At 47.5% G+C, this 23,089-nt stretch overlaps 1 protein-coding gene across 1 annotated transcript; it reads left to right on the top strand.

The window, feature by feature from the left end:
- The first annotated feature begins 1,394 nt into the window (after nt 1-1,394).
- CTSF (cathepsin F) lies at nt 1,395-20,354 on the top strand. Its single transcript, XM_053368799.1, has 14 exons — nt 1,395-1,655; nt 4,738-4,860; nt 6,920-6,995; nt 8,491-8,600; nt 9,663-9,738; nt 10,618-10,731; nt 11,639-11,784; nt 12,623-12,719; nt 13,138-13,218; nt 14,238-14,357; nt 15,866-15,930; nt 16,863-16,953; nt 17,721-17,779; nt 19,219-20,354. Exons 1-14 carry the CDS (start codon nt 1,449-1,451, stop codon nt 19,291-19,293), a joined length of 1,440 nt encoding a protein of 479 aa, XP_053224774.1. The 5' UTR covers nt 1,395-1,448; the 3' UTR covers nt 19,294-20,354.
- The last annotated feature ends 2,735 nt before the right edge of the window (nt 20,355-23,089 follow it).

Raw genomic sequence — 23,089 nt, 5'->3', positions numbered from 1 at the left:
CACCTGCAGGAGATTAGGCCAAGGTCAAAATGTTCCTCACCTTAGGGGTGTGGAAATGTACTCTCCCTTGGCTATCTTGTGGGCAGATGCCAGCAGGAGCCGGGTGAGTCTTTGCTGCCCAGAGTCCTGCAGTACATTTTAAATTACATGCTATTTCATCTCATGTTCATATACTGTCCTACTGGTTCATGGCTTTAAAAGAGGATCAGACATACATGGTGGAGAGGGCTATCAATGGCTACTAGCCATGATAGCTATGCTCTGCCTTCACACTTGCAGACAGCAATTGCTGGAAGCCATAGGAGGGGAGAAGGCTTTGTGCTCAGATCTTGCTTGCTGGCTTCTCACAGGCATCTGGTCTGCCACTGTGAGTATAGGATGCTGGACTAGAGGAATCAGAGAGTTGAAAGGGACCCTGAGGATCATCTAAGTCCTGCAATGCAGGAATATGCAGCTGTCCCTTATGGGGATCAAACTTGCAATCTTGGCATTATCATCACCACACTCTAACCATCTGCTGGTTGCTGGCCTGATCCAACAGGGCTAAACATAGGTTCTTATGTGCTTTACCCCTGCACGCAGGGATTGTGGCAAGTTCAGAGAACAATATGCAAACATGGGCAGATGAATTTCATGTTGCAATTCCATGTGTGTTTTGGGACAGATAACAAGTGTCCATAGCTGGATCTGTGGCACACAGTGGAAAATCTGAGCTCTCCATTGTACAACAGGAAGATGTAGCTACACCCTGGCACCATTACTATGTATACAAACACATGCCACGTTTCAGGTTGCTTGGCAGCCAGGCGTTTTAACTTATTGTTACCTTGTTTTCCTCCAGCTGCTGGCATCTAGTATCCTGCTGCTGCTAAAGCTGTGCACACTCGATTTCCCCCCGTTTTATGGTCACAATAACCTTGTCCAGTAGGATTAGGCTGACTGCCCCTCAAGACCACCCAGTGAACTTCATGGCCAAGTGGGAATTTGAATCCAGATCCTGGCCCTCAAACCTCTGCCTCACACTGGCTCATGCATTGGCCCTTGTGGCCTGCAGATGCTCAGGGTGAGGGCGCTGCCTGTTCTCATCCCTGTGCCTCTCCTCACCCCACTGGGGGTACTCTCCAGGTGTGCAGGAAGGGAAGGGTCCCCGTGTGACGTCACATGAGGGGGGCTGCGGGAGTGAGACCCCGCCCCTTTCTCCTGGAGGGAAGCCGGGATTGCCTCTTGTTTTTCGAGGGAGAGGACCAAAGCCAAGGGCAGCGAGGGCGTTCAGATGACGCCGGATGGGCGGGGCATGGCGGAGACACGCCCTCCAGCCTTGTCGGCCAAGGGGACGCCACCCAATGCCCAGCCGTCTGCCTCAGGCCCCTCCCACTCTGCCTCAGGCCCCGCCCCTTCTCCCTCCCTACACCCAGCCGCCGGCCCGTCTCCCTTCAGTCAGAGCTAGGATGGCGCAGGCGTCGGCTGTCCCCTTTGTGCTCCTGCTCCTGCTGGGTGCCTCCGCGGCGATGCCGGGGGGCGCCCGGGAGGTGGACGTGCGGAGCGGCCAGGCCCGTGAGGCGGCTCGCTTCGCCTTGGCCGAGACTTTCCAGAGCAACAAGGCGGGCTCCGGAGGTGGCGGTCGCCTTTGGACGCTGCGCTCAGCCCAGACGCAGGTGAGATGCAGAAAGGCTGGGCGCAGGTGCGGGGGGACGACCTTAGGGCTGGAAGAAATGAGGGGGAATCATGGCTTGGGGGGGCACGGGTGCTAGGAGGGAGGAACCTTGGGGCTGGAAGAATTGGATGGGGCTCATCAAGGTGGAGGAGCATGAAGTATTTGGGGGCGGAAGCACGTCGGGGGACTTTGGGGCTGGAAGAAGTAGGGGGCTATGACTTAGGATGGGGGGAGGATAAAGCATCTGTGGGGTCAAAGACGCTATGAGGACCTCTTGCCCCGAGTAGCCTCCATCCAAGTCCATTCATTGCGCTTATGTCCGTCCCCCGTCCCCCTTTCTCCAATGAGTTTAAAATGGTGACCTACATGGTTTTTCTGCATCTCATTTAATCCCCATAAAACCCTGTGAGGCAGGGTAGGCTGAGAGACAGTGACGGAGCTTAACTGTTACACCACCACTGGCTCTCATGCCAGCCAATTTTGCCAATCTACCCCAGTATTGTGTGCTCTGGCTGGCAGCACTTCTCCAGGGTCTTGGCTATGGGGTCTCCCCCCCCCCAAACACCTCCTGGATCCTCTGAACTGGGGATTTAACCCTGGACCTTCTGCATGCAAAGTGTGTGCTCTTTGTTTTGCCAAGAGACCCAGAAACCCCACCCCTTCCTGTCAAATTAATTTAATTTAACTAACTAGTTAAGGCATTTGTACCTTGCCCCCCAGCCAAAAATAATTCCAAAGCAGCTTACGTTCATTCAGTTAGAACAAGACTGACCCTGCCTTCGGGATTACAGTCTAAATGGCAGGTTGTCAGTGCTTTTTTTCTGGGAGTACCCAAGTGTACGCAGTACCAGAACCTTCAATTTTCAAATGTTAAAAGGGTGGTACTTGCTGTAACAACGTCATGGTGAGTACCGGCACCTTTTTCCCTAAAAAATAAAGCACTGCACGTTGTCCAAGGAAAAGAATGTCCTTCACACAGTGCATAGTTAAAATATGGAACTCACTCCCGCGGGAGGTGGTGATGGGCACCAACTTGGAACGCTTTAAAAGAAGATTGGACAAATTCATGAAGAAGGGGTCTGTCAGTGGCTATGCTCTGCCTTCACAGCTTTTGAATACCAGTTGCTGGAAACCACAGGAAGGGAGAGTGCTCTTGTGCTTGCTGGTTTCCATCAGGCATCTGGTTGACCACTGTAAGAACAGGATGCTGCACTTGTTCTTGTGAAAAAGGGACTGGAAGGGATGGGAAGTAAACTGAGACATCAGTTTTTAAAATTAAGTATTAAGTTCCTGTAATGACCAGCTGTCATGGAAACAGTTCAGGGCAAGAGGCTGAAGCAGCCTACTACCAGGTGACATTAGAGGGAGGGGAGGCCTGATGGCATCTGTAGAGAGTATTTTCTCTATCAGCCCCCGCCCCAAGCTCCACAGGCATCCGAAATGGCAAACGCAGGACTAGGAAGTACAGAGGGCTGGGGAGTCTGCCACTGAGGATGTTATTTTTCTTCTCCTCGCTCCCTTTGGGATCCTTATTGCTGTCCCAGGTGTCTTCTTGTTGACAATTAGAAGCACAATCCACTTAACTCTTAAAATAGTTATGGGTGGCTTCCATCAAGCTATACTGCTTTAACTGGTATACTGGCAGAGGGGGAGGGAATCTGCCTCCATCTGATTAGCTGGAGTCCTGGATAATTGATGCTGACCTGCAAGTAACAAACCTCTGGGCCAAGGCTGTCACTCCATGCTGGAGAACTAGGTCAGTGACTAAGAGTAAGGCCAGTGGAATGCCCCTACAGCTGACAGTCAGCAAGAGAAACTCAGCCCCATGCATTCCTGCTCCTCCCTCAGAACCAGGTTGCATCTTTGATGGAATCTAAATATCAGAAACAAAAGGGTGTGTGTGTATTTTATCAGTATTTGAAATGGTCTGCAGGCTTAACCATAATTCCCATGAGGAGACGGCCTGCTCTGTTTAATTCTTCCCTGTACAACTGTGGTGCAGGCTCTCACAGAAGTTTTTTGGCCACAGTTGGCCTCGAGCCTCCAGTATTGTGCCTGGTTAGCTCTCCAAGTGTGTGTGTGTGTGAGGCTTTATTTACTTCCTGGCTTTCATGAGAGCCTTTTGTTCAGTGTTTGGGACTGTGAGACAGAATCACATAAGAAGAGCCCTTCTGGATCAGGCCAATGGCTTATCTAGTCCAGCATCCTGTTCTCACGGTAGCCAACCACTCTCTTATCTCCTGTGGATTCCAGCAACTGATATTCAGACGCATGCTGCCCCTGACCTCCATGGAAGCAGAGCATAGTGATTGTGACTAGTAACCATTGAAAGCCTTCTCTTCCATGAATTTGTCTAATTATCTTTTACAGCCTCCTATAAAAGTGTTTAACTATGTGCTCTGTGAAAGACTCCTTCCTGTTATCTGTCTTGAAGCTTCCACATTCAGTTTGATTGGATGCCCATGACTTCTAACGTGACAAGAGAGGGAGAAAAACTTTCCTCTGTCTACTTTCTCCATGCCATGCATAATTTCATGGACTTCTGTCACTTCTCGTCTTTTCTCTAAGCTAAAAAGTCCCCAAACGCTGCAACCTTTGTTCATGGGGGAGTCATTCCATACCCTTGATCATTTCAGTCGCCTTTTTCTGAATCTTTTCCAACTATACAGTATCCTTTTTGAGGTGAGGTGACCACAGACTTGGCCAGCCAGCAAGAGACAGAATAGTCGGGTCCCTTTCTCTGCCTGTCAGGAATTGTGGAATGCTGAAATGTTTCCCAGTGTCAGCAGTGTGCCAGACAGTGGCTGTGTATCGTTTTTCTTTCATGAAGTTCCTGTTCTATGCATGAATGGATTATAAGCGTGAGCTTATAAACCTCAAGTTTAAAGCCGGGTGGTGAACTTTAGAGTCCAGCCATAGTTATCTGCTGCCTCCTCCTTCCAAACCAGAAAACCATTGAGGCCACTTTAGGTCTTCTCCAGTTTCTTCCGAACTGGTTTTGGCTGCTTGCAGGCAGTGAACATCACTGGGCAATTTCCCAACTTTTCCCACTTGCCTGAGAGCTGTTCTTTCCTCATCTCCAGGTGGTGAATGGAATCAAGTACTACCTGGATGTGACTCTGCTGCAGAGCAGTCAGTGCAGTGGGAAGCAAGCTGTGGGGCAAGATGCTCCTAGTTGCCTCACTCCAGAAGAGCCGGAGCAAATGGTAAGAATCAGCATTGTACTTTTGCTTTCTGGTTAAAAGGGGCAGGGGGAGTGTAGCTACCACCTTCAATGTGCTGGAAACCTGGAGTCTGGTTCCCAAGGTATCCTAGTTTTGCATGGCTCTACTGATTTCTCTTCTGAGTTTAAAAAAAAATCATTTGGTAGCATCACGCAAAACACATGGGGCTGCAACAGTTAGCACAGGCACTGGCACATAATATCTGTTCCACATTTGTAGGAAATCAGTCTTTTAGTATGGCAGCACCTGCACTTTGGAACTCCCTGCCAATTGAATCAGGCTGGTGTCTTCACCAAACTCCCTTCAGCACCTGGCTTAAAATATTTTTGTTTAGACAAGCGTACGCAGATACCTTGAACATTGATGTATGTTTTAATCTGTTTTTTAAAATTTATCCTGATTTTAATTTTTTGAATGTTTTTACTGGTGATTTTTATTGTATTCTTGTTTTTGTTTACCACTTTGAGATTTTTTTTACAATCAATATAATTTATTTGTATACCTTCCTTCACCCGAAGATCACAGGGTGGTTCGCAACATAAAAATACAAAATGAAAACACAAAATACATAATAAAGCGAAACCAAAACAAAACAATAACCTCCCCTCCCACAGAAACATTTTAAAGGGTGGTAAAATGACCCCTGTTGGGTGTATCAGCTCTTGTCTCTATTCGAACAGTGCTACAAGTCCCTGAGTATGACCTCTGTGTGCATTAGGAAATAGGATGGGCTGAGACTGAGGGGCACCTGAGGCTGGCACTCTGCAGAATCTTTCCCTGGCACCTCAGTTTCCCTGTGGATATGCAGATGGCAGTGAAGTGGGATTTCTAACTCTCCCATCTCCAAACAGACACCTCTTTGCTTGAAGAGGAGCAGACCTCCCACTGGGACCTATGACTGGTGCAAAGTAGTTTGTGCAAATATGGTCTCCTCCTTCCAATGTGTTGGGGAAATGAGGGCAAGTTAGATGTCCAGGAGACGAATGGGGAAAGAGCAGGTCATCGCCCAGAAGCTTGGGGAGGTTACAGATTTGCTTTGGTCTGCATAAAGCAGTGTGTTAACAACAGTAAACATTGGTACTGTTGACTCAGACTTCTCATTATCAAGGCTACGATCTCCATAAGCACATGCCAAATTCAGTTTGTCCCCCTGGGCCTCACATGTTTCTCTTGTGATCTGGCATCACTGAATCTCTTTGCATAAACTTCCCCTCAAATAAGGGCAGTTTGGTTTGGCTGGCCAGCCTGTCAGCTGACAGTGCCTCATGTAGCTCCAGGGGTTGGGTGCCAAGGAGGAAGATAGAGAGCATTGACATCATGTATACTGACTGGCACGGTTGCTGTATCCAAAAGTTTATCCTAGCCTTACCTGGAGATTGAACCTGGGTTGTTCTGCATGCAAGGCAGATTCTCTACCTCTGAGCTACGTAAGATGGGCTTGATCCAGGCTCTTCTGAGATGCTGATGGTGTGCTCGATCCCCCAAGCTGAAGACTGAAGTGGTTGCAACCCAGGCGCAACTAGCCCTCAGTGCAAAATATCTGACAAGTACACACACTGACCCTTTTGCTAGGACTTATTTTCATGAGATCAGCCTCAATTAAGATGCAAAAGGTCCTCCCATTGAAGTGGCTGGTAGGGACAAAGCATCTTTGGTGCGTGGTGCAAGATGAATGCCCCAAGGCACCTTACTGTTTGGAGTCATAGATCATTAGGTCATAGAATCATAAGAGTTGGAAGGAGACCTTGTGGATTATCTAGTCCAACCCCCTGCAATGCAGGAATATGTAGCTGCCCCTTATGGGGATCGAACCTTCAACCTTTTGGGAGGAGGGCAGCCCTTTCCTGCCAGAGGTCCTGACTTCCTTTTGCCTCCTCTGATAGCCCAGTAGGCCCCATTTCCTCTACTAGAGTTGATGGCAAGGCAATATTTCCGATTTCCAGCCTTGCATCCATCCGCTGCACGCATCTTATCTGCGTGGCTTCTCCTGACTTTCTGTGCCTTGCTTGCCCTCCTAACCTTTTCTGTTCTTCCCTTCCAGTCATGTCACTTTGAGGTCTGGAGCCAGCCCTGGGCAAACAGGAAGAGGCTGGTGAAGCAAGAGTGTCGCCTGGCTGGTAAGTCAGGTCTGGGTAGTCTGTCTGAAGCGTTAAAAGCAGAAAATACAGTCGAGAAGGCAGGGCCCCAAACCTTTGCATACTGTTGACATAAACAGTAACTCCCTGAGCCAAGCTTTTCCTTCAAGGATATTGATTGTAAAAGCCAGCAGCAACCAGAACGGGTAAGATAACTCTTGTACCAGCCTACCTACTTCCACAGAATTCTCCTTCAGGTGGCAAATAGCCTCCACACTGTAATGCTCCATCCAGGTTGGACTCCTATCAGTGCAACTGAGCAAATGCAAGTAGCTTCAAAGCCATTTGGAATTCCTTCATCTGGGGCTGCCAACCATTCTTTGGCCCGTGGGGATTTATGACCGAGTGCTATGGGCGCCACCGAGCCTGGTTGCTTCTCTCTGCGTCCTCTGGATCAACCCTCCTGTCAGAGTTCACACATATGGACTCTTTGCCTTTCCAAGGGATCTGGATAAAAGTTGACCCAATAATATTAATCTGAGGCTTGAAAAGCACATAGAGTTGGAAGAGGAAATGGGAAAGAGCGCCACTTTTCCAACTTCCTCCTCCTGTTCAAGCAGCCCCCCGTTTACACGGGCTTTACGTTCTAAGGTACTGCGTGCGTCAGTGAAATTGTGTATAATTGAAACCCATTGAAAAAGCCTGCAAGCACCCTGCTCTGCCCTTTTAGTGACATTTCAGTGATGTCTTTATGATGTTTCTGGGTCACTTCTGGGTTTGGCGCAATGCACATGTACACGGTTGCACACATATGGAACGTGCCTAAACGGGGGGTTGGGGGTGCTGCCTGTATGTATCTTTAAAGGGAGAAAAAACTGGCCACCCTTACGGCCTCATGACCAAGTGGGTAGTGCGGGGAGGGGCTTTGTGGGGGCCAGGAGAAGATTGCAAGGCACTATGATGTTGATACCTGGACTTACATCATTTACAAGATGGGTGTCCGTGTGTGTAATTGATACATGACCTCACCTTTTCTCCCCAGGCACAATGAATCATTCAGGGGCATGAATCATTAAGGTGTAGGCTGTTGGGTAAAATATTTCCTTCTGCATATCTGGTTAAGCACATATTTCTACGAGGAGGTGTAATGGGAAGGATTGGGGGTTTAGCTGATAGCCATTTAGAATGTAGGTGACTTTTGGAATACAGTGGTACCTCTGGATATGAACGGGATCCGTTCCGGAGCCCCGTTCGCATCCAGAAGCAAACATAACTAGTGATGGCACGTCTGCACATGTGCGTATCACTTTTCGCCGCTTCTGTGCATGCGCGTGACGTCATTTTGAGCGTCTGCGCAAGCGCAAGCGGCAAAATCCAAAAGTAACGTGCTCCGTTACTTCCGGGTTGCCACGGAGCACAACTCAAACGCGCTCAACCTGAAGTGCATTCACCCGAAGTATGTCTGTATCCACTTAGTCTGGTGACGGAGTGTGGGATAGTAAATAAATAAACACACACACACCCCTTGCTCTTGCAGAGCCTTCGGAGGTAGTCCACGCAGCAAAACTGGGGGAGTGGGAAGTGTTCCGTCCGAAGGCACCTGCCAAGGAAGTCGAGGAGTTAGCCCAGGAAGAGAGGTTTCTGCAGGTGAGTGTCATTCCTCTGTCTTTTGGAGCTGGGGTGTAAACTCTCTTAGCAGGGCAAAGCAGGGCTGTGTTCCTGTCTCTTTCTCTTCTTTCCCTTTATGCCAAAAGTATGTACAGTCTGTACCTTGGATCCCAAACGCCTTGGTACTCTGACGTTTCGGCTCCCAATTGCCGCAAACCTGGAAGTGAGTTGTTCCGGTTTGCGAACTTTCTTTGGAACCCGAATGTCCGACATGGCTTCCAATTGGCTGCAGGAGCTTCCTGCAGCCAACCAGAAGCCGTGCTTTGGTTTCTGAACATTTTGATAGTCGGATGGACTTCCGTTCGACTTCCGAGGTATGACTGTATACATTTGAGACAGGCACAATCTTCCAATTTTGGTCAAAAATGCACAGCATTCCTGTTTGCATGTTCCTGATTCTAACATTAGGGAAACTGGATGGCTGATTCGTTTTGGGTACTTTGATATCATCTGCCTAAGATAGCCTTGCTTCTGATACAGCAATTTTAAAAAAGTAATTGGCTAGGGTAATGAAAGGTCAAAGGTCAAAGAAAGATGGACAGGTTTTTGGCAGGCTGGCATTTATTCATTGATTTCATAAAATGCCAGGAATCTGGTAGATCAGTTCCAACTATATATAAAACAGTTTGGTCTTTTAAAGAGAAAGACAGGATTCATTGTAGAAGGGTTAGATTAATTAAAAAAAATGAAGCGTGCATCTAATTAATGGAGTCCTTTGTTTAGATTATAGGTTCTAAGAGACAATGAATGCTGTAAAGGAAAATAATAATAATACTATTGAAAGTCAGATATTATGTTTAATAGGTTCTTAATACTACTCGTAAAATATATTGTGTTAAAGAAATGTAATATTATGCTGGAAATACTGTTCATAGGAGGGAAGGGGGCTAATTTATATTTATGCCTTAATCAACATTATTTCTGCAATACAGTTTGGAAAATAAAATAAAATTGCAATCTGCAGTTGAAGGCAGCAGCTCTGTTTCTGTGATTCAGTTCCTTGTGTACCAGTTTCTCAGTTCTGGATTCTTCCATCCCCAGAATGCCTCCAACCACCTGGTGCCCCTCTTCAAGGAGTTCTTGACAACCTATGAGAAGAGCTACAAGGACAAGCAAGGTGAATGATGGGCGAAGGAAACTGTCAAAGCAACAACATGCCTGAGCATGTTGGTAAGGCTGCCCTGTGTGGTGTAATGGCTGGTCTAGGACCTGACAGAGCCCAGAGTTTGAATCCCCACTCAGCCATGAAGCTTGTGGGATAACCTTGGGCCAGGTGCAGTTTCTCAAGTCGGATGTACCTCACAGAGTAATTGTGGGGATAAAATAAGAAGGGCTGGGAGAACTGTGTGTGCCACCTTGAGCTCCTTGGAAGGAAAGCGGGATATAAAATGCAAGAAGAAGAGAAGAGTTTGGATTTGATATCCTGCCTTTCACTCCCTTTAAGGAGTCTCAAAGCGGCTAACATTCTCGTTTCCCTTCCTCCCCCACAACAAACACTCTGTGAGGTGAGTGGGGCTGAGAGACTTCAGAGAAGTGTGACTGGCCCAAGGTCACCCAGCAGCTGCAGGTGGAGGAGCGGAGACGCGAACCTGGTTCCCCAGATTACGAAACTACCACTCTTAACCACTACACCACACTGGCTCTGTGATTATAAATATAAGCTGCAAAGGTCAGGCTAGCTTCTCAGCAGAGTTCCTCTGATGTTCAGATTTTGTAGCAGGCGTGGCTGTGCTTGCTTGGGCTGTTGGGAGTTAGGAAGGCAGGCATTGGGAAGGCCACAGGCTCCCTGCCTCCCTTGTCTGTCTTCCAGCTTCTCCTGATCCAATTTGGCATCCCTCCGCTCCTCGGAGCCCACCAGCCCACGTACACACTGCTGGCAGTAGCATTCTGCATGTTAAGCATCCTTAAAGAACTGTAGGCATAACTGCTGATGGATAAGAACCAATAAGAATCAATACTCATGCTCAGTCCTTGTTTCCCTGGCCTTCTCTTTTAGAGACTGAGAGGCGTTTCAGGATCTTTGCAGAGAATCTGGAGAAGGCCCGGCTAATTCAGGAACTGGATCAGGGCACGGCAGAATACGGTGTCACCAAATTCAGTGATCTGACAGGTAGGTGAGGACGGGGCAGGGACTCTGCTGCTAGCTTCCCCTCTGAATTGCAGAGCTACAGCATACCTGTGTCTGGTAGACCCACCTTGGCCAACCAGGTGCCCTCCAGATGTTGCAGGACTAAAACGCCCATCAGGAGGGCACCAGGCTGAACAGGCTGCAGTAAACAAATGGCATTCTCTACAAAACTGCTGCCACTTAGTCCTCACAGTGCCACCACCAAACCCTCTCTGAAAAAGCTCCAGCTAACAGGTTAGAGTCTTGTCTTCTTTATCCTGCAATGTGGTAAGTGTTACATATCCCAGCTTCCTTGGAAAGTGCAGGTGTCTCAAACCAGATATTTTATTTTTACATTCAGTTACTCGCATTAAGGAACTGGGATAATACATTATCCGGATGTGTATATTAAAAGGGTTTTTTATTCAATAAAAGAGAGAGCGAATGAAACAAAGTGAATAGAAGTAGCATAAAATAAACCAAAAAGGGGTATCTAATGTTTTTAAAATTACAGTACAAGTTCCAAAGAGGAAAGATACAGATACAGTGGTACCTTGAGTTACATACATTTCAGGTTACAAACACTTCAGGTTACAGACTCTGCTAACCCAGAAATAGTACCTCGGGTTAAGAACTTTGCTTCAGGATGAGAACAGAAATCGTGCTCCAGCGGCGCGGCAGCAGCGGGAGGCCCCATTAGCTAAAGTGGTGCTTCAGGTTAAGAACAGTTTCAGGTTAAGAACGGACCTCCGGAACGAATTAAGTACTTAACCCAAGGTACCACTGTATGTATTTGTGGCAGATAGAACCCAAGAACTTCAACCAGCCAGGAAGGCTAGAGTGTCATATTTTATGAAGTCTGGTGCTTTCGTCTTTTCATCGCACAACGTATCTTTCTCCTTTCTTTCAGAGGAGGAGTTCCGCTCCACGTACTTGAACCCACTGCTTTCCCAGCTGCCTGGTCGGCCAATGAAACCAGCCACCATCCCTAATGATCCCCCCCCTGATGCATGGGACTGGCGGGACCACGGGGCTGTCACAGGTGTCAAGAACCAGGTTGGTTTTCCTCCGCCCCACTATGGAAGCAGATGCTTCCTGAAGGGAACCGGGCTGGGCTTAAAGTTTCCAAAGGGGATAAAAGTTCCACTGTTTCCCTGTGTGGGTTTGTTGTGTGAGGTTGGTGAGGAGCTGGAAGAAGGTAGTGATCCACCCTAGGTTCTGGGCCTGAGCTTTATTTTGTTTTGTTCTCTGTAGGAATTTATATCCCAGCTTTATATCAAATTGGGATGCAAGGCAGCTTACAACGTGTAAAAAACATCCTCATAAAATGAAAAGTAATAAAACTAATTGAAAGCAGTAGTTAAAATACATTGAAATACATTTAGAACCAGCAGCTAAAGTACAGTTTGCTGATCAGAAGGTTGCAACACCATCTGCATCGTCTGCACCTTACTTTTCAAAGGCCTGTCTCAATACAAAAGTTTTAGTCTGCCAGCAGAAGGATAACCAAGAGGGAACCAGTTCAACTTCTCCTGGGAGAGGATTCCACAATCTGGGAGCAGCCGCAGCAAAGGTTCTCTCTTGTGTCACCACCAACCGTGTTTTTGATGTTAATGGGTTCAAGAGAAAGTGCTCACCTGAGGATCTTGGCACCTAGAAAGGTTTATATAGGGAGTTATGGTCATTCAGGAAGCCTGGTCCCATATAGGGCCATATAGGGCTTTATAGGTCAGAACCAGCGCTTGGAATTGTGCCCAAAAGTGGACCGGTAGCCAGTGAAGTTGTTTAACTGATGTAAGTTGCCTTCTTCCAGGCTGCTTCTGAATTGTCTTTTTCATCTTATGGCCATTTCATACTATCTGGAGTAACTCTTTCCTTTTCTCAATGACTGCAGGGTTACTGTGGCTCCTGCTGGGCCTTCTCTGTGACGGGCAACGTGGAAGGGCAGTGGTTCCTCCACAATGGCACTTTGGTTTCCCTCTCTGAGCAAGGTAGGGAGTTCTTTGAGGAGGCCTGGCCTCTCATGTTTGGATCTGGGAGCTTTCTGGGCAGCAGAGCTAAAACAAAACAAAAAAAAACCACCAGTGAAGTCATTGGTTGTGCCTTGTTTACATGGCCGCGTTGACTCAAATGTTTTACAGGTAGAGGATGCTTGCATTCTCGAAGCAGATTTTATTTATTTTTTCCTTTCATTAACTTGTTATAACCCATCCTGAGATCACATATGGTGAAGAGCGAGATGTAACTGCTTTGAGTTTTTCCTTCAATCAAGTGGCATATGAATTTTATGAAAGAAATGTCATAAAGAAATAAATTGGGAAGTTGGCTGACTTCAGGAGCAAGACTGGACAGGTCTTTGGGTGTTCACCCTCCAGTTTCCAGCTGATCTGATTTCTGCTCCCTCCACAGAGCTGCTGGACTGTGACTCCGTAGACAAAGCCTGCGGAGGAGGACTTCCATCCACGGCCTACGAGGCCATCGAAGGGCTGGGTGAGTCAGCAAAATATTTTTGCTCCAGTGCAGCACTTGGTCTGCAGCTTGTTCCTCTGCATGTGCCTTGACATCCCGAGAATAAGATGTTTTGAGTGTTCAGAGACTTGTTTTCACAGCAGTCTCTGAACTGGAGAAACTGGGTTCCTTGAGCACGGTGGTGCTGGAAATGCTGGTTTGTTCCCAAGGCTAAAACGTAACTGAGTTTTGTCAGTTGCATCTAGAGCACCATTCATGCCAGATCCTTCCCTTTTAGAAAAAATCCATTCCCTCTTTCTTGGGGCAAACCCTGCATTTTTCAAGAGTGCACATGCTGCCTTTACTGCAGTTCCCCAATGGCTGTGAAGCAACCACCACAGTGAGGCTGGAAGAGGCTCTGTTTGTTCAGCCGTTTGTTGACAATGCAAAGTCCCTCTTCAGAATTTCTGGATTCTGGCTGCTGTTGATTTCTCACGTAGGGGTTGTTGTTCCTTGCTGCTTTTATTGTTGGAAGCTGCCTCTAGAAGTATTATTAAGGTAAAGGGACCCCTGACCATTAGGTCCAGTCGTGACCGACTCTGGGGTTGCAGCGCTCATCTCGCTTTATTGGCCGAGGGAGCCAGCATACAGCTTCCGGGTCACGTGGCCAGCATGACTAAGCCGCTTCTGGTGAACCAGAGCAGCGCACGGAAACGCTGTTTACCTTCCCACTGGAGCGGTACCTATTTATCTACTTGCACTTTGACGTGCTTTCGAACTGCTTGGTTGGCAGGAGCAGGGACCGAGCAACAGGAGCTCACCCCATCACGGGGATTCGAACCGCCGACCTTCTGATCAGCAAGTCCTAGGCTCTGTGGCTTAACCCACAGTGCCACCTGCATCCCACAGAAGTATTATTAGGGCATAATAAATGTGGGGTTTTTTTAAAAGCCACTCTTAGATCCTTATTCTGCACAGTAAGAGCCCCGCCTGTTCAGAGTTTTCCCTGCCAGGTCATCACCTTCCTTGGCCTTCCTGATTCTCCTCTTCTTCTTCCCCAGGCGGCCTGGAGACAGAGCGCGATTACAGTTACGAAGGGTTCGAGCAGAAGTGTGGCTTCTCCAAGGATAAGGTGGCCGTCTACATCAATAGCTCCGTATCAATATCCCGGGATGAGACAGGTATGTGTCTGAGACCATGGCTTGGGGTGCCAGTTAGTGAATCAGATTGTGGGACTCTTAATACCTAGAGAGATCTGGAACAGTCTGCTGTGGAATGAGGAGGGCCACTTGCTACTGCCTAGAGCAAGGGTTGGGCAAACTTTTCCCAGCCCCAGGGCTGCCTTGCCTCTTGGCCAAACTTCCAGAAGCCACATGCCAGTGGTGTGTGGGGCCAGAGCAGGCATAGGCAAACTCGGCTCTCCAGATGTTTTGGGACTACAGCTCCCATGATCCCTAGCTAACAGGACCAGTGGTCAGGGATGATGTGAATTGTAGTCTCAAAACATCTGGACAGGGCAACAGATGTGACAGAAGTCAGCCATGTAAGAATTGGTGTAGACACCAATGTGTTTATGAAAATATTTATACAGTATGCTGCAAATCATAACAAAATAAAAGTGTACAGTAATAACTATCTAATATAAAAACTCATTTAAGATCAGAGACCATCATCTAAGTGTTATGGAAAGATGCCTTCTTAATTGCTGGCATAATCTTGACGACATAGAGAAGTTCTCAGTGGATGTTTAAAAGGAGCTGGATGCTGAATAATAATAATAATAATAATAGCCCCAGCCACTCTGGGCGGCTTCCAAAAAATATTAATATCCTCTAATACATTAAACATTAAAAGCTTCCCTAAATAGAGCTGCCTTCAGATGTTAGCAGAATCTCTGTTAGCAGAGTGTTCCACAAGACTAGGCCAATAAGACTAAAGACTCTATTTCACATTGATGTCAAATGACCTTTGCCAACTCAAGGGATGACCAATGAGGTTCTTCCAGGTGATCTTGGTAACGGAGCCAGGATATAAAGGTTCAGGCCATCTCTAAGGTACCAGGTGATCTTGGTAACTGAGCCAGGATCTAAGGTACCTTGGATCTAAGTTGTTCAGGGCTCTGTAAAATCAATACAAGGACCTGGCTCGATAGTAGATGGGCAGCCAGTGCAGAGGTTATTTACTCCCTCTTCATCCATACAAGCAAGAGGTATTATCATGGTCCAATAACACATTCTGGCTAATAAAAAACACAAAGGGCAGGGTCACAGAGACTTGTGGTCTGCGGGATGGATTTAGAGGTCTGGATGACTGCATAGGTCCCTGAGGCATCCCAGGCCTGCCCTAGATGTTCTATGGACTTGATAGGTGCCCTTCTTGCTGCTTTTATGGCTAAGAAACATTCAAGACCACACGCTTGATACTTAACAGCTTCTCTGCTGAGCCGTCCTGCTACGATTTCTTGTCCTACCTGCTGCCACCATGCATGGGTGTAGGAAGTGCAACTGAGGCCAGGGAGAGAGGCAGCGTATCAGTATCTCAAATGCATGGCGATCCACATGTGTAAAATGCTTTCGTTTTCTGGGGCAGGGCCTGCAGCGCAGCTCCCATAAGCTCCCTCTCCTTCTCTTATATCTCTCTGCATCATATAATGGCCTTGCATATTAACCAGTCACTCTCTCCATTTCAGAGATCGCTGCCTGGCTGGCTAAGAACGGCCCTATTTCCATTGCTCTGAACGCCTTTGCCATGCAGGTGAGGGAACCCCTGGAGGGCCATGCTGCTTTTTCCATGCTGTAAGGAACAGAGGTCACCCTTTTGGTCAAAAAACATTCCCCCCACCACATCATTTGTTGAGCAGGTGGGGAGCAAAAGGAAACCCTCCCCAAAAAATCACAGTGGAAGGACAGAAATTTCTATGCAAGTTTGAGTAGGGAGTTGCATTAACTTTATGATGTGGCCATAGGTTTTCCATTTTCCCTTGCTTTTTAAAACTTAAAAAAAGAAGAAAAGAAACCCTGGGATGCCGTTGGAGCTCTGCCACCTCCTGCCCTAGGACTCAGAGCCATATCTGATTCAGGACAGGCAAAACAAAGCCCTTCTCCGCACAGAAATAGAACTGTCGAATTTGCAAGCACTAAATGCAGCAATGGCCACTAATGTGACCAGCTTCCAAAGCAGGTTAGACAAACTCAAGGAGAAGAAGCCTGGCGACGGCTGCTAGCCATGATGGTTATTTTCTGCCTTGGGAAGCAGCATGCACCTGAACACCAGTTGAATCGCAGGTGGAGAAGAGAGTATTGCTGTTGTCCTTGTGAGCTTCCTGGTTGGTCACTGAGGCAGACTGCTGGGCCTCTGGTCTGATCCAACAGCTAGCCCTGCCTGCATTTCTTTTACACGGCTTACTCTGCTTCCAAATTCAGATTGGCCTAGTTTGGTTTTTGTTGCTGATTGAGAGAGGAAGGGCTGAGTCATGTAGAACACGAGGGAACAGATCTGTTCAGAGAAGCAAGGACTCCTTGCAGTTAGGACACATTTGACTTTCTTAGTAGCTTCACGCATAGACCTTCAAGCCCTCCCCAATTGCCTGAAGGCCCAAACATTGCACAGGGTGCAACATGTATGTATTAAGTTGTTTGGAGTCCAGGATTGTCTCTGAGCCCTTTTCCCCTTCTTCCCCTGTCCAGTTCTACAGGAGGGGAGTTTCCCACCCCTTCTTCCTGCTCTGCAACCCCTGGATGATTGACCACGCAGTCCTCTTGGTGGGCTACGGCACACGTAAGTGGCTACTTTTACTTGCGGGGGGGGGGATGCTCCCAAAACGTGAAGGTGGGGAGATTCACTCTGGAATCTCCATTCCTCCACCCTGCAGTTTAGCGTTCAGAAGCAGTCTCCATCTGTGTTCAAGCCAAGCTTGCTTTGCTTTGTTCTTTCTAATTTATTTACGTGACCTATCTAAAACATTTTTTGTGCCACCCTACCTCCTTTCTAAAATGCTCACACAAAGAGTTAGAAAAAATGCAGATGAGACTTTAAATTACCCTAAAGCTTGCTCAGTTAAAACCTGCTTGCGTCTGGGCAAAATATATTAGAGCAGTTTTACTAGTGCTGGCACCTGATGTTTGTCTGATCTAAGTCCCTAGTTCTCATGATTCCCAAAGTTTCGCTTCAGACTCCCCAGTTGTAACAGGTGTGACTAATAGAGGCTGAAGGAGAACTACAAGTGGGGAGTTTCCTTACTTGTGATGGATGTTCAGAGGTGGGCAGGGAGCGGTGGGTGGGTGGAGGAAGCAGGAGGGGTCAAGAATGATTTCCTTCCTGCTTGCAAAAAGCTGCTAGCTTCCATCCAAGGATGATGCAGAGATCAGATCCGTCTTAAGCCACTTCAAGAGATCGATGGGTTGGGGGGGGGGACTCTCTCGAGGGATAGATGGAGGATTTTATAAAATTTATATGCTGCTTTGGAAAAAAACAAACTCAAAGCGGTTTACTGCTTGCTCTACCCCTGACAACTCTCTTCTGTTTCCACCTGTATGCACACACAGGGGGCCGTACTCCATTCTGGGCAATCAAGAACAGTTGGGGAGAGAACTGGGGAGAGAAGGTAAGCATTCTTCCAAACTCAGCTGGGTGACCTTTCCCCCGCTCTTGGCAATCTCTGTTCACATTGTAAGGAAGGGGCTGATACACTGAAAGCTCACGAGTCAAGCTTAGCTTTCTCCTCAGTGTAACTGCCTGCTGCTGACCCCCTAACCCAGTGTCTCTTTGCTTGACAACGCTTTTGAGGCAAGGAGGAGCCGGTGCCAGGGTATGGCTGACTTCTGCTTACGTTGTGCTGGCCAATGACATGCTCATGTGCAGGCAGAAGGCAGATATATATATCACAAAATGTAAGCTCCGTACGATCACATTTTATGTAGACGTTCGAGTCCAAGGGTTCTGCGTATACATGAAAATTGAAGCAAGGCAGATGGGGAGAGATAATCCCCAGAATCCCCAGCAAGCAAGGCAGAGAAATTAGAAGCTCTTTCTGCCCCAGGTAACTGCAAGTGGACCCAATGCAAAAAGAGCTCTTAAGCTCTCCATCTTGCTTGCGACTTGACTTGCACAAATTCAACCAACTTTCCTTCAATCACGTATGGTTGAAACTTAAATGCGTGTAAGATGTGATCATACTGTGGAACTGCTTGACTGTAAAAAAATCTCAAAACAGTTTACAGAAAGGATATACAGTGGTACCTTGTGTTAATCTGTTCCAGAGGTCCATTCGTAACAGGAAAACTCTCATAATATGAGGCGCGCTTTCTCTAATGGCACCTGCTGCCGCGCCGCGACTTCTGCTCGCATCCCGGGGCAAAGGTCGCAACAAGGGGCATCTACTTCCGGGTTAGCGTAACGCGTAACGCACAGTATTCGTAAGGGGGATGGTACGTAACACGAGGTACCACTGTAAAACTATCAATGAAAACTGTCAAAACCAGCTTTTTAAAACTTTACTACAAACAATTAAAAACACATGTAAACATTCTACATATTTGGCTAGGTTTCTGTAAACAAAATAAGTTTTTCACAAGCACTGAGAAGAGTACAGGAAAGACATCTGCCTGCTGTCAATGGGCAGGGAGTTCCGAAGTGTAGGAGCAGTCACAATAAAAGGTCTATTTCTTACAAATGTGCAACAGGTATTATGTGGCATCTGTAACAATGCCAGTTTCACAGATATAAGTGAATCTCGCAGGTAAACTGGTCCCAAGTTACTAAAGGTTTGGTATGCTGATAGTAACACATTGAACCTGGCCAGGGTAGCAAATGGGCAACTAGTTCAGATCTCTGACCAATGGGGTTATTTGCTGATGGGGTCCTGTCAGCAATTGTGCTGCAGCATTCTGCACTAACTGCAGCTTCCCGATCAAGCGCAAGGGGTGCCCCACAAAGAGTGTGTTGCAGTAATCCAATCTTGAAGTAAGCAATACTGTGGCTAGGCTTTCCTGGTCAAGGAAGGTCTGTGCTGCTTACTGACAATTGTCCCGTGTCTCTTTTCAGGGCTACTACTACCTGTACCGTGGCAGCCACGCCTGTGGCATGAACTCAATGTGCAGTTCTGCAGTGATAGACTAAGCCTCTCGGGCCCCTTGACTGCCTCCGGTCCAAATCATCAACTTGCTGGCTTTCCACCCAGCACCAAGATGAAGATCGGAGCACCTTCCCTGTACATTATTCTGACCCTGTTTACCCATTTCCCTTTCCAAATAGCCCTGGTTAGGCCTAGTGCATAACTGAGAAGATCTGGCCCCTGCTCCTGCCTGCTGCTATGAACGGCAGAGACTGGAGGTAGCATGTCCTAGGATAGGACCTTAACCTTGCTGAGATCCTTCAACCAGGCCAGGATTGGTGCTGGTGTGTGTTTAAAGGGTGCTCCCCTTTCCAGTAGGAGCAGATTCCTTCCCCCGACTCTCAGTGAAGGGGTACTTGGTGCCTGGGCAGATGCAGAGAGGATGGTGAAGGGGACTTGCTCCTCTGAAATGGTTAGGTCATCAGCTGCTCCTCGCTGTGAGCCTCCTCTTTTACCTTGGTCAATCCTGAGCTGCTTTTTGGAAGGCAGACTGGTAATTGGGGCCGGGGAGGAACGGGCAGCGATCTAACTACCAGCTCCCATCCCAACTCCCTCTGCAAAAATCAGGTCTCATTACTGTTTTCTAACCATAGGCCTCTTAAGTTTGGGCCCTAGCTCAGTAGAAGAGCACCCACTTTGCACACAGAAGGTCCCAAACAGTTATAGAATCTCATACAGTCCTGGGATTGTAGAGTTGGAAGGGGACCCAAAGAGTCATCTAGTCCAACCCTGCAATCCTCAGGAGGCAGGGCTAGGGAATGCCCCCCTCAAGTTGAAGAGCTGCTGTGCTAGATGGACAGCAGACAGTCTCTCTTGGTCTAAGGCCAGCTTCCTGTCTCCATACAACTTGGGGAACCAGCTTGCATTTAAGACAAGATGTTCCAAGGAACTTCACAACTCACTCAAGCCCCCTTAAATAAGTGCAGGTGAATTTTCCCTTCCTTGTGGAAACGAGGGGAGCACATTTAACACCCTTATTTTCTAGTTAGTCAGGGGCTTCTTTCTTTTGCACTCTCCAAGTCTTCCCGCTCCCCGTAGGAATTGTAGCACTGATACATGCCCCCCCCCCAAATGGGGTACCCTTGTTTCCGTTAGCTCAAGTCTTCCTCTGCTTCTGGAAGACTTGATGTGGTGGAGTCACAGCCTTGCAAGACAGTCTTACCTGTGGCTGGGCAGCTCCGCTAGCCTGTAGGGAAAGTAACCATTCCAGTATTGGTCAGCTTTTGCACTTAGATGCCATGAAATCTTTCTCCCTGCACCCCCTACAAAAAAAGAGGTCAAACCCAGCCCACATTTTTTTTTTAGATTTAGCTGCTCTGTATTAATGTTTGCTGCTAGAATGGAAATATTGGTGGAAGGTTTGAAGGCAATGCTGAGAGATGATCCCTAGCTTGGTCAGTCCTAAGCACCACCCAAACCTTCTCCTCCAAGGAATCCTACTTGAGCATTCCTCCCCCCCCCCCAATTGTGCTCAGGGCTTTTGGGGAGTGAAAGGCATAACTAGCACTTGCAAAATGGCTGCTATAGAAAGTGTTTTTTCCTTTGATTGCTGCTCTGAACACCCCACCCCCACCCTGAAAAAGCTGTTTCCCCTTCAGGGACTCTAATCTCAGCCAGAATGGCCTGAAAGTGGCTGCAAAAAAGGTGTTTCTGGAAGACGCAGCTGCTCAGGTGTCTGTGCCTTCTGTCTGTTACTTTAAAGATGCAGCCTTTGGTGTTTCTGTAATTTCCACACTAATAAATACTGATGGACTCTGAACTAAAGTGTCTGTGTGTTTCAGGGGTGAGGGCAGTATGACGGCTGGAGTCTTGAAGGAGGGAGACTAGGTTAGCCTCCTGCTAAGTACTCCTGAGTAGGTCTTGCCAACATCCTTCCAAGGCAGATGAGAGACAGTGGGTGGGAAGTCATCAGAAGAGGCTTATCTCAGAGGCAGTGCTTTTTTTCTTTAAAAAAATGTTTAGGGGTACTCTAATTTTCCTACTCATATTGAATACTGCCCCTCAATGAGGCCAAACTTAGATTCACAGAATGTTTAGGGGTATGCGTACCACCAGAAAAAAACACTGCTCAGAGGTGACACAAGGCGAAATGGGAAGTGCTGCCCCACCACTGCACTGCTTGCCTCTGCCATGGTTGGAGAAGTGGTGCCAGCATTGACACTGATGCCAGGGGCGGGATGGTTGTCCATGGGGGTGCTGCCTCAGGGGCTTCTGCCACCAGAGGCAGCTGCTTCACCCTGCCTCAAGTGGGCCAGGTCTGCATTCCACTGTTGAACAGCTCTTACCATCAGAAAGTTCTTCCTTGCCATTTGAAGTGATTGGTTTGGGTCCTGCCCTCTGGAGCAGCAGAAAACAAAGCTTGTTCCATCTGAAGATATTTGAATCCATCCTCCTGAATATTGATCACTGCCGTCATGGGTGACACTAACAGTCTACAGAGGGCTTGGGAAGATGGGCTGGCTTTGGAGAAACATGAACAAACATGGCTACATAGTCCAAGGCTGGCTTAAAAATATAAAATGAATATAAAAGGCAGAACTTAAAGCGCTCTTTCAATGGCATTGGACACCCTAAAGCTCCACTTGGTTAACAACTCAATCTCACCCCATATTGGAGAGATGGTGGCACTGTTGGCTCTCTTGCACACATGTGATAGGATTGTGCTCCAATTCACAATTTTTGTTTTGGCTCCTGCTTCAGCTTTGGAAACATTAGGAGCACATAATGAGTTAGTTGTGGTGTTATTAGCAGCAGCTTGTATGGAAATAACCTTTCAGTGGAAAACACCAGGCAACCTTTGGGTGAAAAGATGGACAGGCAAGAGTTTGAGAAGTGGCTTTGTCTGAAAATCTGATGCAATGCCACATGGAATTGTATGCTGAGATTCCTGTATTGCAGTGGGTTGGACCAGACGACCCTCAGGGTCCCTTCCAACTCTACAATTCTATGTCTAGTTCCCCTTCTTTTCATACGTGGCCAGATCTGTACCAACATATTCCCCCCGCAATCACTCAAGTTTCTCTTTGGAGAGGTTATTTAGGACAAAACAGATACTTTGGGTTATTTTTGTTTTGTTTGTTTCAGTTGGTGCTTTTTTAAAAAAAATGTTTATTTGGTTTTCAGATCAAAGTTTTACAATCACATATCCAATACCCAACAAAAAAACAAGATTCCAAAGCATCTCCTGGGCTTCCTTCCTCCCCTTTGTGGGTCCTATGGTTAATCATTTCCTCCTGCATCTTTTATGATAATCCAAATATTTTACATCTCCATTATGTCCAAAGTTCACCATTAAACTACAAGTGTTATTCCAGTCCTACTAACGGTTTTAACTGTTTACAATGGTTTTTAAGACAAATTATAACTTTTCCCCATTCCTTATTAAAATTTTGGTCTTCCTGTTTCTGATTCTTCCGGTCATTCGGTGATCTAATCCGTGTTTCTCTTTCCCCCTCTCCTGCACAAATCAGCAAGGCTGATATCACAACAAGTCATTGACAAGTCAATTCTGAAGTGGCTGCACCCGCAGTGCTGTTAACTCCGTGGTATATACAGTGGTACCTCGGGTTAAGTACTTAATTCGTTCCGGAGGTCCGTTCTTAACCTGAAACTGTTCTTAACCTGAAGCACCACCATAGGCGCCGACTCCATGGGGCTTGAGGGGGCCCGAGCCCCCTCAAAAATTCGTTTGGGGGGGCTCCGCCCCCCCAATAATCTCCGGCGCCCCTCCAGCAGAGCGCCATCGCCGCCCCTCCCCCAGCCCAAAATGCACAGGGGGGGCGGGCTGCATGCCTCCTGCCC

The sequence above is a fragment of the Podarcis raffonei genome, chromosome 16 (genome assembly GCF_027172205.1).
Source record: "Podarcis raffonei isolate rPodRaf1 chromosome 16, rPodRaf1.pri, whole genome shotgun sequence".
NCBI lineage: Eukaryota > Metazoa > Chordata > Lepidosauria > Squamata > Lacertidae > Podarcis > Podarcis raffonei.
Note: the sequence above shows the minus strand (reverse complement) of the source record. Positions and strands in the feature narration are given on the sequence as shown.

Excerpts from the sequence above, each read along its gene's own strand:
- CTSF (XM_053368799.1), top strand. The coding sequence starts at position 1,449 with ATGGCGCAGGCGTCGGCTGTCCCCTTTGTGCTCCTGCTCCTGCTGGGT. Across the intron at positions 1,656-4,737 it reads TGCGCTCAGCCCAGACGCAG|GTGGTGAATGGAATCAAGTA; the intron begins GTGAGATGCAGA and ends CCTCATCTCCAG. Across the intron at positions 15,931-16,862 it reads TGAACGCCTTTGCCATGCAG|TTCTACAGGAGGGGAGTTTC; the intron begins GTGAGGGAACCC and ends TCCCCTGTCCAG.